Below are 12,772 nucleotides of genomic sequence, written 5' to 3'. Positions count from 1 at the left end.
TTAAGCTTCCTGTCTCTATGACTTTGACTACTCTAAGTATCTCATTTAAGTGGAATCCTATAATATTTGTGTTTTTATGAGTGGCTTATTTCACTTAGCACAATGTCCTCGGGTTCATCCATGCTGTAGCATACGACAGAATACCCTTCCTTTTTAAGGCTAAATTCCATTGTATGTGTTGAATGCCACTGTAAGTGGCATTTTAGATTTCTTCTAAAAGTTTTTTTTTTCTTTAACTCAGCATTGTGTGTATGAATTTCATCTATGTCAATGTAGGTACCAAGAGATGGTCTTTTAGTATATTATCCTATAAAGTTAAGCTATGAAAGAGGTGGATATTAGCAAGAAAGTCTTCACGGTGCTTTTTCTGAAAAAATGAAGCTTGCAGCTGTGTAGCCAGGAAGCTTGGCCTCTGGAAGAGAGAGGGAAGGGGAGGGAGGGGGTAGGGAGAGAAAGGGAAGAACAGAGACAGAAGCGGGAGGGGAGGGGAGAGAGAGACTAAAGGACTAGGGACCCAATAGGAACATTAAATAAATGTCCCGCAGTAAACGTGGTTTCTCGAAGTAGACTGTACCTGCAGTTCTACCCAGACACTATAGGGCATAAAGGAGCAGTTACATTTGTTTAGGTGCCACTGTTTCTAGGCAGAGTCTGGTCTTTTTATTCCCAGTGCTAAGCTCCATACCAGGACATTAGTAGGTATGTAATAAAACAGTTTGCTGAATGGATGAGTGAGAGTACTTTGACACATATTTGATGTGTTTTGTTAAATACCTAAATTCTCACTGACTTGATCAAAAAAGAAAATTAACTTTTTAATTAAGTCTGGCAGAAAGTAGAGACTAGATAAGTACTGAACTTGATGAGTGAATAAAAGAGAACCTGATTAATTTGAATTAAAATTACCTGAGTATACCTAATTTTTTTCTCATCGTCTTGATGCAATGTCTGGATTGAATCTGTAACTGCATTTTTCCCCCCAAATAAATATATTTGATCTATTTTGGGACTGCCAAAAAGCCCTGAGATCACTTAGGGATCTCAAATTTTCAAGAAAACTGAGGGGAAAATAAAGATTACTTCACAAGAAAAAAACTCCGTTAGTGACTATATTATCGTGCAAAAAGTATACTAATAGAAAAGAGTTCTAGCAGAGGTAATAGATTTCTGCATTAGATGGCATCTTGGTCTTCTAAAATTACGTTTTTTGTTTTAAATTAACGTCACCTGCTCCTCCTACTATATGCCAAGCAGTTCCCAGTAAGGAACATGTTGTATCACGTTTAATGCTCACAACTGTATGAAGTAGGTAATATTTATCATTGGCCCCACTTGATACATGAGGAACAGAGAAGCTGAGTAAATTGTCCCCTTGTCTGTAAACAAGGAGAGCCATTACTTGAGCGCAGGCAATCGGATTCCAGATTCCCAGCTCCTAAACGCTCTACTCTGTTGTTTTCTCAACCTTAAGGTTCCTGAATCCCTGATTTTTAAAAATTTCACTTGCCATTTTTTTGAGAACTATCACAACGCGATAAAGTTTAGATATATATACGGATCAAGTAAAACAAATTTTTTGAGAAGTATAATCTGAAAAAAAGCCAAAACTTCATACGCATGAAGCGCCGAAGTAAGTACCGGAGATACAAACCCGGTCTAGAAATACTTAATATATATTTACCCTAACACTCTCCACCACCCTGCAGGACACTTCAAACCAATCTCCTTGGCGAGGGGGCGGGACTTCGCGGGCCGTGGGAGCCCACGGCCGGCGCGCATACTCCTTACGCGGCGCTGGCTCCAGCCGCCCGAAGCTCCGCCCACTTGGGCCGCGAGGGCTGCCGGGAAGGCCCCCATCTTCCTTACGCGCGGTAGGCCAGCCGGCGGCGCTGGGAAGTGGAGACGTTGTTGTCGCTGTTAGTGTTTTTGTGGCGTGGCTCTGTGGGACCGGGACCTTAAAGGTGAGCAACTCAGGGTGGCAAAAGAGAAGTACAAAAGGATATGCTTTGCGTGGCTGCGGCGCATTCCCTTTCCTTTCTGCCTCACGCCGGGTGCGTCCACTACTTTGGTCCGCATGTTCCGGGCGAGCGCCGCGTGGGCCGCAGCCCGAGGCGGCGCGCTGGGCTGGCCGCGGAGGGGCGCGGGCCGCGGCGAGGTGCAGAGCTGGCCCGAGAGGAATGCAGGAACCGGGGTTTCCCGCACGTGCTGGGGTCGGAGCGGGCCAGTGGTTGCTTTGGGACTGGACTCAGGCGGGTTCTTTGGATGGAGGCTGCCGGCATTCCCACTGCGTCTTCGACTTCCTATCTTCTCCGTGTTTCGGTGTCGCCGAAGGTGGACGTTTCGGGCAGTGTTTTCAGTTTCTGAGGTGGTTGGCTGTGGTGAATCGCCGGAGGCGCCCTTGGATCCCGTGGGACCAACTGGAGGTCGGGGAATGGGGGTCGCAGGTGTTCCTCTAGCGTCACCTCTCTAGGGTCTTTAGTATCCCTCGTTCACTCACGTCAAGGATTCTGTGCGAAGTGAGAAAGTGTAGGTAATATTTCACTGCTAGTTGTACATTATCTCGTGAAACGGAAGTTTCAAAATTGGGTAGGCCAAAGAAGTCTTGTAACGACAGAACAGTTCTTTTCTATTTCATCCTTTGCTTTGTAAGGGACCCTAGATCATGGTAATAATTTAGGAATGTAGGTTGTGGTCGGCAAACAATGCATAAGATCGAGCAAATTTTGTAGTGGAATGGCACCATACAAATACCTATTATAGGAGCTTCCAGTGTGCATCCAGATTACTGCATAGCAGTTACAGTGTGAAAAGCGATAACTTGAAGAAGTGTACCAAAGATAGTTCACTAGAGTCAGCTAGTGGCATCTATCCTTATGAGTTCTTGCAAATATATTTTTGTAAATGTGGATGACTGGGTGGTTTAATAGAGCACTGGAGGCAAGTCATTTGAAGTCAGAAAAGTTGGTTTGTGCTCCCTAGCAAACCAGCCTCACAACCTCACTTTTTCCTTCAATGCCAACGTCAGGGAAGTGAAACAGGAAACTGGTTGTAAGGCTAACCAATATATTGGTGAATTCGGGGGCATACCCCCAGCTTAACATTATTATAGTGCCCCCAGATTCTTAAATTATCACGTGTTCCTTAACATACAGATTTTAATCTAACCCTGATGGTAATATTTGATTTTTTCAAGTATCATTATGGTACTTAATCTTCGCTGATAAGTTTTTGGTAAGTCAGCTGTGAGTAATTTTAAAAGACGTGCAACCCACGCCAAACAAATAGAACTGAGATGGATCGAAATATACTGACAGATGGTGATCTGCTTAAAGCTGGACGTGGTTGGTAAGTAGTTGAATGGAGTTTTTGCCCAGTGCTTTCTTGATCAGCTAAGTGAAGATAACTACTTGCTTTGTTATAGAGATGGAAACGTGATTTACTGAAAGGGTTGCAGATTATCTATCCTTTTCAATGTTCCATCATTTATTCCAACATTCTTTTGTTGAAATTTGAGAATTGAGTAGAGAAATTGAAACTGAAATTAAAAATTGTTGATTTTTTTTAGAAAATAATTGATAACTTTAAAACATTCTTCTAGTCTTGAGTGGTATGTAAAAAAAATAATAACCTCTTTATGCCAATTTGGGAAAATTTGCAGATAGCCACAATGGCTGAAAATGGTGATAATGAAAAAATGGCTGCTCTCGAGGCCAAAATCTGTCATCAAATTGAGGTAGGATTCTTGTGATATTAAATTGCAAAAATGCGCTCTTTCTTTGAAAGGAAATGTAGAGCCTCAAAACAAATACAGAAGGAACATTTAATTTCACTATGCTGACCTATTAAACATTTCGTGTCGAGTATTAAACATCTGGTTTGTCTTTGATACTTGGAATTAGATGAACTCACAATAGTGTAGAGTTTTGTATTAGTGAAATCAGTTTATGAAATCCAAGACCTGCAAACCTTTCAAAAGGTAACATTATAGACTAATGTTACTTTTTTGTTTTCCTTCCCCAGTTTATAAAGTGAGGATAATAGTACCCTCCTCCTCCTAAGGTTGTTGTGAAGATTACATTAGTTAATAAAATGTAAAACATTCAGAAGAGTTCCTGGCACATAATAAAGTAAAAATTCTTTGTAAAGCAACTTCTCTGTTAAATAACACTTTATCTATTTTAAGGTCCTAGTAGATTTGTCTGCTCAATTAAGCTAAGTTCTGGGCTGTTACAACTTTTAACAGAGTGTCTATTTTTTTTTTAATGTTTATTTTTGAGAGGGAGAGAGCAAGAGCAGGGGAGGGGCAGAGGGAGAGGGAGTGTCTATTTTCAGTCAGCATTTTTTTGAACTTAGGTATTATATTTAAATTGAAGCTTTTCAGTGTCCATAATGGCTCTGTGGGAAATTATCTCTTAATGTTTTCTGTTCTTACCGAGGAACTTCAGATCATATTATTTGGTGGTTTTTGCAATTCTCACAACTTTTTAAGTTGCACTTCTCTGCCATTTAAAATATCCTGTGCTACAAGTTTTTGTACTAATTTCATTATAATTTTGTGAAGAAAAATTACAAACTTCAGTTTATCATTTAGAAAGTACAAAGATGTGTATAGACAGAGTTAATAATGTCCCTTCCACAATCTGCCACCTCTCAAATTCTGTTCTCTTGCACTAATCAAAGTTAAAAACCTAATGAATACCCCTTCATACTTTGTGGTCAGTGCTCACACTAACATAATTCTTATTTCCTTCCCTTTCCCCATCACACATGGATGCATTTTGGGGGAGTAAAGTTTTGTGTCCTCAGTTATTTACCCAGTCCCCTGTTTGACGTAGGGTATTTCTATTTTTTTTTAGCTGTAAGAGTTCTGTGATGAATATCTTTATATATAAATCTTGGTAAATATGTTCACTGATAGGAGATGTTCCAGCTCAAGCGTTATACACATTTTTTTAAAACCTTTGATACTTATTGCCAGTTTACATCTCCACCTGCATGACCATTTGTCTGTGTTCAGGCCAGTACTAGGTATTCCTGTTTTTAGAATTTTGGCCAGTTTGTTAGGTGAAAAGTGTTATTTAATTGCTTTAAATTCCATTTCTTTGATTAAGAATGAGGTTGAACTTTTATATGTTTATATTACAGTCTTAGTAATTTTTTGATGTCCTTTACCCATTTTTCTATTAGGGTTTTCAGAGTTTTTTCTTCACCCTTGATTTATAAGAATTATTAACAAACTTCTTTGTCTTTTACTTTTTAGTTACTTTTGGCATTCCAAGTAGTCATACCTAGGTCTTTCCATGTATAGTTTTCTTGACTTTTTTGCTTTTATACTGAGAAATAGTGTTTTTATGCTTAAATAAACACTTGCTTATTTTTTTTAACTTTTAAAAATTAGAGAGATTAATCAGTTTATTCCAGTTCTTTTTATTTAACAATCTGTTCTTCACACACTGATTTAAAACAAGAGGCTTCTCATATACTAAATCCTTAACTGTGTTTTTAAAGACTTTATAGTCTATTCACATATCTGCTAATTACATTGTTTCAGTAATAAATTTTTGGTTTTATCTTTTTAATTTGTATTGTAAGTGTTTCATTATAGTATATTTGGGAGACAATGTTTATTGCTTCTTAAGTTATGACATGTATTTTTAAAGACTAGAACATGGTGATGTAATGGTAATTAAAAAAAAAACAGTTTCAGAATTGGAGTCAATATTATACAGTGCTCTGAAATATAATGTAATTATCTTGCAGTATTATTTTGGTGACTTCAATTTGCCACGGGACAAATTTTTAAAGGAACAGATTAAACTGGATGAAGGCTGGGTACCTTTGGAGATAATGATAAAATTCAATAGGTAAAAACCTTTTTAAAATCATCTTTAGAGTTTTCTGTTAACAAGTGCTACTATGAAGTTTTATGATCCTTTTATATATATTCTTCAGGTTAAACCGTCTAACAACAGACTTTAATGTGATAGTAGAAGCATTGAGCAAATCAAAGGCTGAACTCATGGAAATAAGTGAAGATAAAACTAAAATCAGAAGATCTCCAAGCAAACCCCTCCCTGAAGTGACTGATGAATATAAGAATGATGTAAAAAACAGATCTGTGTATATTGTAAGTAGGCCTTTAACAACGCACTTAATTATATCTTAAATATACCTTATTTAGAAAAACCATTTGGTAGAGTGGATAAGGATAAGGACTCAGGAATCATAGCTTTACCATTTACTGTGTGTTCCTGAGCAATGTTCCTAACCTGTCTAAGCCTTATCTTCATAAACGAGGAGAATATTTTTTACTTTATAGAACTATTATGAGAATTAAATGAAAAAAACCCTTATATACCATTGTACAAAATCTTGGGCATGTTGTAAGCACCCAGTGCCTATCAACATCTTATTTATCAATAGCCAGTCTTGATAGTAATTTTCTTTAGCATCTTAATTTTTTTAAGTAGATTTTTTTTTCCTGGAAAATGTCAGACCTACAAAGGTAGATTGACTGTATAATGTACCATTATCCAACTTCAGTTATTAACACACAATTAATCTTGTTTTATCTCTGTCCCAAGTAGATTATTTTGAAGCAAATTCTAAATTAGTCACTTTTATTGCACTGAGTACAGTGGCTCTTAACTAGAGCTGTTGTTAAACATTTAAGGGACAGAGGGAGATGGATATGTGTATCCTTGGCTTGGTTTCAAGACAGAATGAGTCAGAATTTCTGATAAATTGTTTACCTGAGAAGTCATTTGTCCATTTCTTTCTATTCTTCACAGAAAGGCTTCCCAACTGATGCAACCCTTGATGACATAAAAGAATGGTTAGAAGATAAAGGTCAAGTACTAAATATTCAGATGAGAAGAACATTGCACAAAGCATTTAAGGTACAGTTGTATGATATTAACAGACTTAATCTAGTTGAAAAATATATGGGACATACCTTTTTAAAAAGGGTTTTCTTCCCCTTTTCATAGGGATCAATATTTGTTGTGTTTGAGAGTATTGAATCTGCTAAGAAGTTTGTTGACACCCCTGGACAGAAGTATAAAGACACAGACTTGCTAATACTTTTCAAGTAAGTCTTTATGCTGATGTTTCTTTTGGCTGCTTAGTTATATGGAGTTGACACACTGGCATATAGAATTTGGAATAGCATCTCCTGTAAGGACAATATTTTTAGTATCTTTGGGCATTCCTTGATAAATACTTGACATTTGCTCAGTGGAAACTACTAGTCCTTTGAGACCTTAAGTGTTTTTTAGTACCTTTTCACTGTTAGCAGTTAATAAAGATTAAGTTTTAGTACTTATTTTGCATCTAAAACGTATAATCAAGTTAGACAGTAAAATTTGGGCTTTTGGTGTGGTTAGAGAATCAATCCCTGTACAATTTCCAGTCTGTTCTTAGTTCTCATAGTCTATACATGTCTATATTTGTTAGTACGAAGGACTATTTAATATGGATTTGGATCACGTTTTTGTTTTTGAGAGAGAGTGCCCACACAGGGGAGGACGAGGGACACAGGGAGAGGGAGAATCTGAAGCAGGCTCCTTACTCAGGATGAGCCTAATACGGGGCTCAGTCTGAGATCATGATTTGAGCCGAAATCATGTGTCAGAGGTTTAACCTACTGAGCCACCCAGGTGCTCTGGACCACATTCTTTAGTGTGTGTGTATGTGTCAAAAATTGGGACAAACCAGAGCGTTTTGTGGTAAAGTTAGGCCATTGTCCCCTACTTTCTCATTACGCAGTCTTTCAAATGCCATGTGCTAAATCTGATGGACTTAGAGAAAACTGATGAATCGTGCAATCAGTGTTAACCCTCAAAAGTATTGTTTAATGTAATTTTCATAATAGATCTTACTCTTGGGTTTCAGAGATTGTAGAATTTTCTCCTTTTGTGAAAGTAACACTGTAGAAAATTCTATGAAACATTAAAGAATTTACATAACTTCTAGTTTACTTTTTTTTCCTACACATGAATGAGAAAACCAGTGTGAGATTATTATGGTGTTGGGTTTCTTTTTGTTCTGAGATTAGATGGTAGTGATGGTTGTGCAATTCTGAATATACAAAAAGAAAAAATTGAGTTGTAGACTTTTAAAAGTTGTAAGTTTTATGGAATATGAATTGGTTTTTACTAAAGCTATTAAAATAAGTAACTTCCTTGACATCTTTTGAATTTTTAGGTAATTATGTTGATAGAAAATGTAACATTCCTTCCTGTGCTTAAATTACTCAAAATAATTTGCATCTTACCTTTGTTCTCATGAACTCAGTCCCTATATTTTGTGTTCTTTAGGGAAGATTACTTTGCAAAAAAAAATGAAGAAAGAAAGCAAAATAAAGTGGAAGCTAAATTACGAGCTAAACAGTAAGTACGTTGAGCCAGTCATTTTAATTCCTTAAAGGTTTAACAGGGATAGAGTTAATGGTTCTGGGAAGTGGCGCTTGATGATGAGTTCTGAAATGAGTAGCAGTAGATTTTTCTTTTGCTAGTGAAACATTGAGATCTTAAGCTGCCTTGATAATCTGGGGGCCACATTGTGTTGCATCCCAGCCTTGAACAATCAGAAAACTTACGGACTGGCTTTGATTACTAAGCAGTGTGTGATCGTGATTGAGGTTAACTTTATCAGGATTTAATTTTTTCGTGCAGTAAAAGGAAACGTTCTAACTAACATTTCTTTTGTAGAGAGCAAGAAGAAAAACAAAAGTTAGCAGAACATGCTGAAATGGTAAGTATTATTATTGGTATCCAAAGAAATCATTAATTCAAATTTATGAGACTAAAAAGTGAGGACTTTTTGAGGCATGTCTATAGTTGTTACTGTATGAAAGTCATAGCCCAAGTAATATTGCCTAAAATCATGATTTATCCAGAGAAGTAACTTAATAACTAGATTTATTTATTAACATATATACCTAAGTAAATATTACTTGTTGAAGAAATTAAGTTAAAATCAAGCTGTTGTGGAACAAGGGATGACATAGGAAAATGCACTGTTAAACTACTTCAAAATAGCATTTTAATTTATAGCCTTTTCCATGTATTAGGTATAGAGTGGTTTAAGCTGTTTGTGGTTGCTTTTAAGAAACTTCTTTGTTGCTTTGTATGTTTTTATAGAAATCTCTAGAAGAGAAGATTGGCTGCTTGCTGAAGTTTTCAGGGGAGTTAGATGATCAGACCTGTAGAGAGGATTTGCACATCCTTTTCTCAAGTCATGGTGAAATAAAATGGATAGACTTTGTCAGAGGAGCAAAAGAGGTTTGGAAACATTCATGTGCTTTTTAGCAATCAGTTTAAAAATCATAGAAACTTTTATTTTTTATTTAGTTTTTAAGTGTTTACTTCTTTAGAGAGTGGGGGACAGAGCATGAGTGGGGGAGGGTCAGAGAGAGGGAGACACAGAATCTGAAGCAGGCTCCAGGCTTTGAGCTGTCAGCACAGAGCCTGACGTGGGGCTCGAAACCACGAACCGTAAGATCATGACCTGAGCTGAAGTCAGATGCTTAACCGACTTTGCCACCCAGGTGCCCCGAAACTTATCTTTTAGAAGACAACATTAGTAGAAATAAAATAATTTTTTAATTAATGTGTTTATGAAATAGTTTTTACTTACTCATTTACTTTCCATTTTGTTACTGCCATCACTGGATGTGATGTCTGATATTTTCTGAATTATACTATGAATAACTGTTGATATTAGTGACTTATGAGTTTTGTAGTAACTTCCTTCCTGAAGTTTAGTAAAATTCATTGAAACTGGTAATGGCATTGAAGATTTGCAAGGTAGGAAAAATAACTCGAGCAAAGGAATTAACTACGGATCTAAAAAAAACCTTAAGGGTGTGGCTTTCATTGTCTGTCTTTGGTATAGGGGATAATTCTTTTTAAAGAAAAAGCTAAGGAAGCACTGGATAAAGCCAAAGATGCAAATAATGGTAACCTACAATTAAGGAACAAAGAAGTGACGTGGGAAGTACTAGAAGGAGATGTGGAAAAAGAAGCATTGAAAAAAATCATAGAAGATCAACAAGAATCTCTAAACAAATGGAAGTCAAAAGGTCATTAGTTCCGATTTGTCTTTGACCATTGGTTATTTTAACTCATTTGCTTGTTCAGAGACACTGACAAGAGATTTAAAATATTTCTTAATGGATTTCTCATTATGTTTCTATAGGTCGCAGATTTAAAGGAAAGGGAAAGGGAAATAAAGCTGCCCAGACTGGGTCAGCTAAAGGAAAAGTACAGTTTCAGGGCAAGAAAACAAAATTTGATAGTGATGATGAACACGATCAAAATGGTGCATCCGGTAAGTTTTTCTAAGTCCTTTTGTACTTTCATGAGAAATTATTTGTGGGAAAGGACAGCAATGTGGGTTTTTCAACTTCTGTATAGTGACATTCTTGGACAGTGATTTTACACAAGTTATCCTGTTTTACAAGTAGAAAACAAAAGATGTTTGGAAGATAAGTTTAGAGAGCAGAAGATCTGTACTAAAGGAAAAGCCTTCTCATTGGTTTTGGGAAGTTGTTTTTAAACAGAACTATTTTTGATAATTATGCTCAGTATTAAAATAGAGTAATGCCTATATAGTGAACATAACAAAAATTCTGTTATTGTGTAGGACCAGCAAAAAGAGCAAGAGAAGAAACAGACAAAGAAGAGGAACCTGCATTAAAACAACAGAAAACAGAAAATGGTGCTGGAGACCAGTAGTTTAGTAAAAAAAAAATTTTTATTCATCTTAATTAGGTTTTAAGCTGCTTTTGTCTTTAGACGCTTTTAAAAAGAAAACCGAATTAGGTCCACTTCAATATCCACCTGTAAGAAAGGAAAGTTTTTTGTTGTTTAACTTGTCTTTTTTGTTATACAAATGAGGATTTTTTTTTTAATGTATAGTTCTGTTTGTGTTATTTCAAATGATTTAAATATCAAAAGATCTTTCCAGTAAATTGCCTTTGTAATATGAGAATGTATTAGTACAAACTAATAAAATATGTACTATATAAAAAAGCAAAAACCTAGTTTTTTTTATTTTTGTGTCTAAAGCATATGAGAAAGAATTTACTTAAACCAGAATATTAACTGTTTTCCCATAGATAATTATTCTGTCTCCTGCTGGCTTTCTGTATGTACTCGGGCAACTTGTTAACACTGGAAACACTCATTGAAAAGTTCTTCAGTACTGAATGTAGATAAGCCAGAATCAGACTTACTGATTTCTTTTTATGAAATTTGTATGATGCTGGCAGGTCATATCGCAACTCTAGAAAACAAAAGTCATCTAAGAATAAAAATTACATTTCTAAACATTTACCACCCCTGACATATATACATACATTCAAAAAATTAAGGAAGTACTTAAATTAACCCTGGTAAGGAGAACGTTTGACTTGCTATTTCCGTGAGATTAGCTATGGCTAACTGAGGTTGGCATTTTTGTTATTTTGGTCATTTATACCATAATTTGAGGTTATGGGGAAGAGTGTGAAAGGGAACAGTTGGGGTGCTTGGGTGGCTCAGTCGGTTAAGTGTCTGACTTTAGCTTAGGTCATGATCTATGGTTTGTGGGTCTGAGCCCCATCTTGGGCTATGCGCTCTCAGCTCAGAGCCTGGAGCCTGCTTCAGATTCTGTCTTCCTCTTTCTCCACCCCTCCCCGTTAGCACTCTTTCTCAAAAATGAATAAACATTAAAAACCAAAACGGTTGAACAAAAGAGATAGTACCTTTCTATTTTTAACTTCCTAATAATCTATAGCTGGCGATCATAATCATGCTTATTTTTTAATTTCTTCTCTGGATTTTAGTATTGGTAGTAAGTAATTATTTTCCTACTAAGCTCTCAAATGAAAATCCATTTTTCATAATCTAAGAAATAACGTAGGTTCTCCAAACTTAACACTTTTAGAGGGATGGCAATGAGACAGCCTATTCTTCACGTTTCCCAACATAAATTCTAACTCTATAGGCTACAGCTCTCAAATTTTAATGTGCAGTCAATCATCTTCAAATCAAATCTTTTTGAAATGTGTATTTCAGTAAGTCTGGGTGGACCCTAGAATTATGCAAGACTCCTCTCCCAAGTGATGTCAATAGTATGGTCTGAGGACAACATTTGGAGTAGCAAGGCAGTGGTTTGGTATATGTGGAATTGTTTTAAGGTGCTCCAGGTTGCATATTCTAATACCTTAAACTAGGTATATAGAATGACAGTATTGGGTAAATAGGAAGACTGTATAATTACATTACTAATTATTATTAATACTACCTGATCTAGTTACATGGTTAATACCACAGTGCTAATCCTGGACAGTTTATTATCAAATAAAGATATTTCCCCTATTGTATTCTTATTTCAGGCCTTCCAAATTATTTGGATTTACAGTTAGCTCCTAGTTACAGGTTCTGCCCATTTTGATGTTTGTGAATATTACCCAATTTATTAATAAAAATGTATCAAACATTTACAGTGTGGATGATTACATCCTATCCCCCACTAAAAGAAAAAAGCTTCATGTTCTTTGACTTCAGGGACAATTAGAAAATTGAAATAGAGGGGTGCCTGGGTGGCGCAGTCGGTTAAGCGTCCGGCTTCAGCCAGGTCACGATCTCGCGGTCCGTGAGTTCGAGCCCCGCGTCAGGCTCTGGGCTGATGGCTCGGAGCCTGGAGCCTGTTTCCGATTCTGTGTCTCCCTCTCTCTCTGCCCCTCCCCCGTTCATGCTCTGTCTCTCTCTGTCCCAAAAATAAA

The 12,772-nt window shown here is 36.5% G+C and overlaps 2 protein-coding genes across 3 annotated transcripts in view; one reads left to right on the top strand and one right to left on the bottom strand.

The window, feature by feature from the left end:
• Window positions 1-1,878: 1,878 nt before the first annotated feature.
• On the top strand, window positions 1,879-10,752 carry SSB (small RNA binding exonuclease protection factor La). The gene is made up of 12 exons (XM_049615545.1): window positions 1,879-1,961; window positions 3,659-3,733; window positions 5,761-5,864; window positions 5,953-6,127; window positions 6,792-6,899; window positions 6,990-7,090; window positions 8,319-8,390; window positions 8,712-8,754; window positions 9,144-9,284; window positions 9,898-10,084; window positions 10,201-10,332; window positions 10,648-10,752. The coding sequence occupies exons 2-12, from the start codon at window positions 3,668-3,670 to the stop codon at window positions 10,737-10,739; spliced, it is 1,221 nt and encodes a 406-aa protein (XP_049471502.1). The 5' UTR covers window positions 1,879-1,961; window positions 3,659-3,667; the 3' UTR covers window positions 10,740-10,752.
• Window positions 10,746-12,772, bottom strand: part of METTL5 (methyltransferase 5, N6-adenosine) — an 8,176-nt gene continuing 6,149 nt past the window's right edge. For both annotated transcript variants that reach the window (XM_049615546.1, XM_049615547.1), the window contains 2 exons: window positions 11,240-11,289; window positions 10,746-10,844 (listed from right to left, as the gene is read on the bottom strand). In XM_049615546.1, the coding sequence (XP_049471503.1) occupies window positions 10,806-10,844; window positions 11,240-11,289 (89 nt within the window). In that variant the 3' untranslated portion in view covers window positions 10,746-10,805. The remainder of the gene's footprint in view (window positions 10,845-11,239; window positions 11,290-12,772) is intronic.

The sequence above is a fragment of the Panthera uncia genome, assembly GCF_023721935.1.
Source record: "Panthera uncia isolate 11264 chromosome C1 unlocalized genomic scaffold, Puncia_PCG_1.0 HiC_scaffold_3, whole genome shotgun sequence".
NCBI classification, from domain to species: Eukaryota; Metazoa; Chordata; class Mammalia; order Carnivora; family Felidae; genus Panthera; species Panthera uncia.
Note: the sequence above shows the minus strand (reverse complement) of the source record. Positions and strands in the feature narration are given on the sequence as shown.

Bases quoted from the DNA above. Each gene is read 5' to 3' on its own strand.
- SSB (XM_049615545.1), top strand. From the start codon at position 3,668: ATGGCTGAAAATGGTGATAATGAAAAAATGGCTGCTCTCGAGGCCAAA. The intron at 3,734-5,760 runs GTAGGATTCTTG...ATTATCTTGCAG, and splicing joins AAATCTGTCATCAAATTGAG to TATTATTTTGGTGACTTCAA. The intron at 6,900-6,989 runs GTACAGTTGTAT...CCCTTTTCATAG, and splicing joins CATTGCACAAAGCATTTAAG to GGATCAATATTTGTTGTGTT.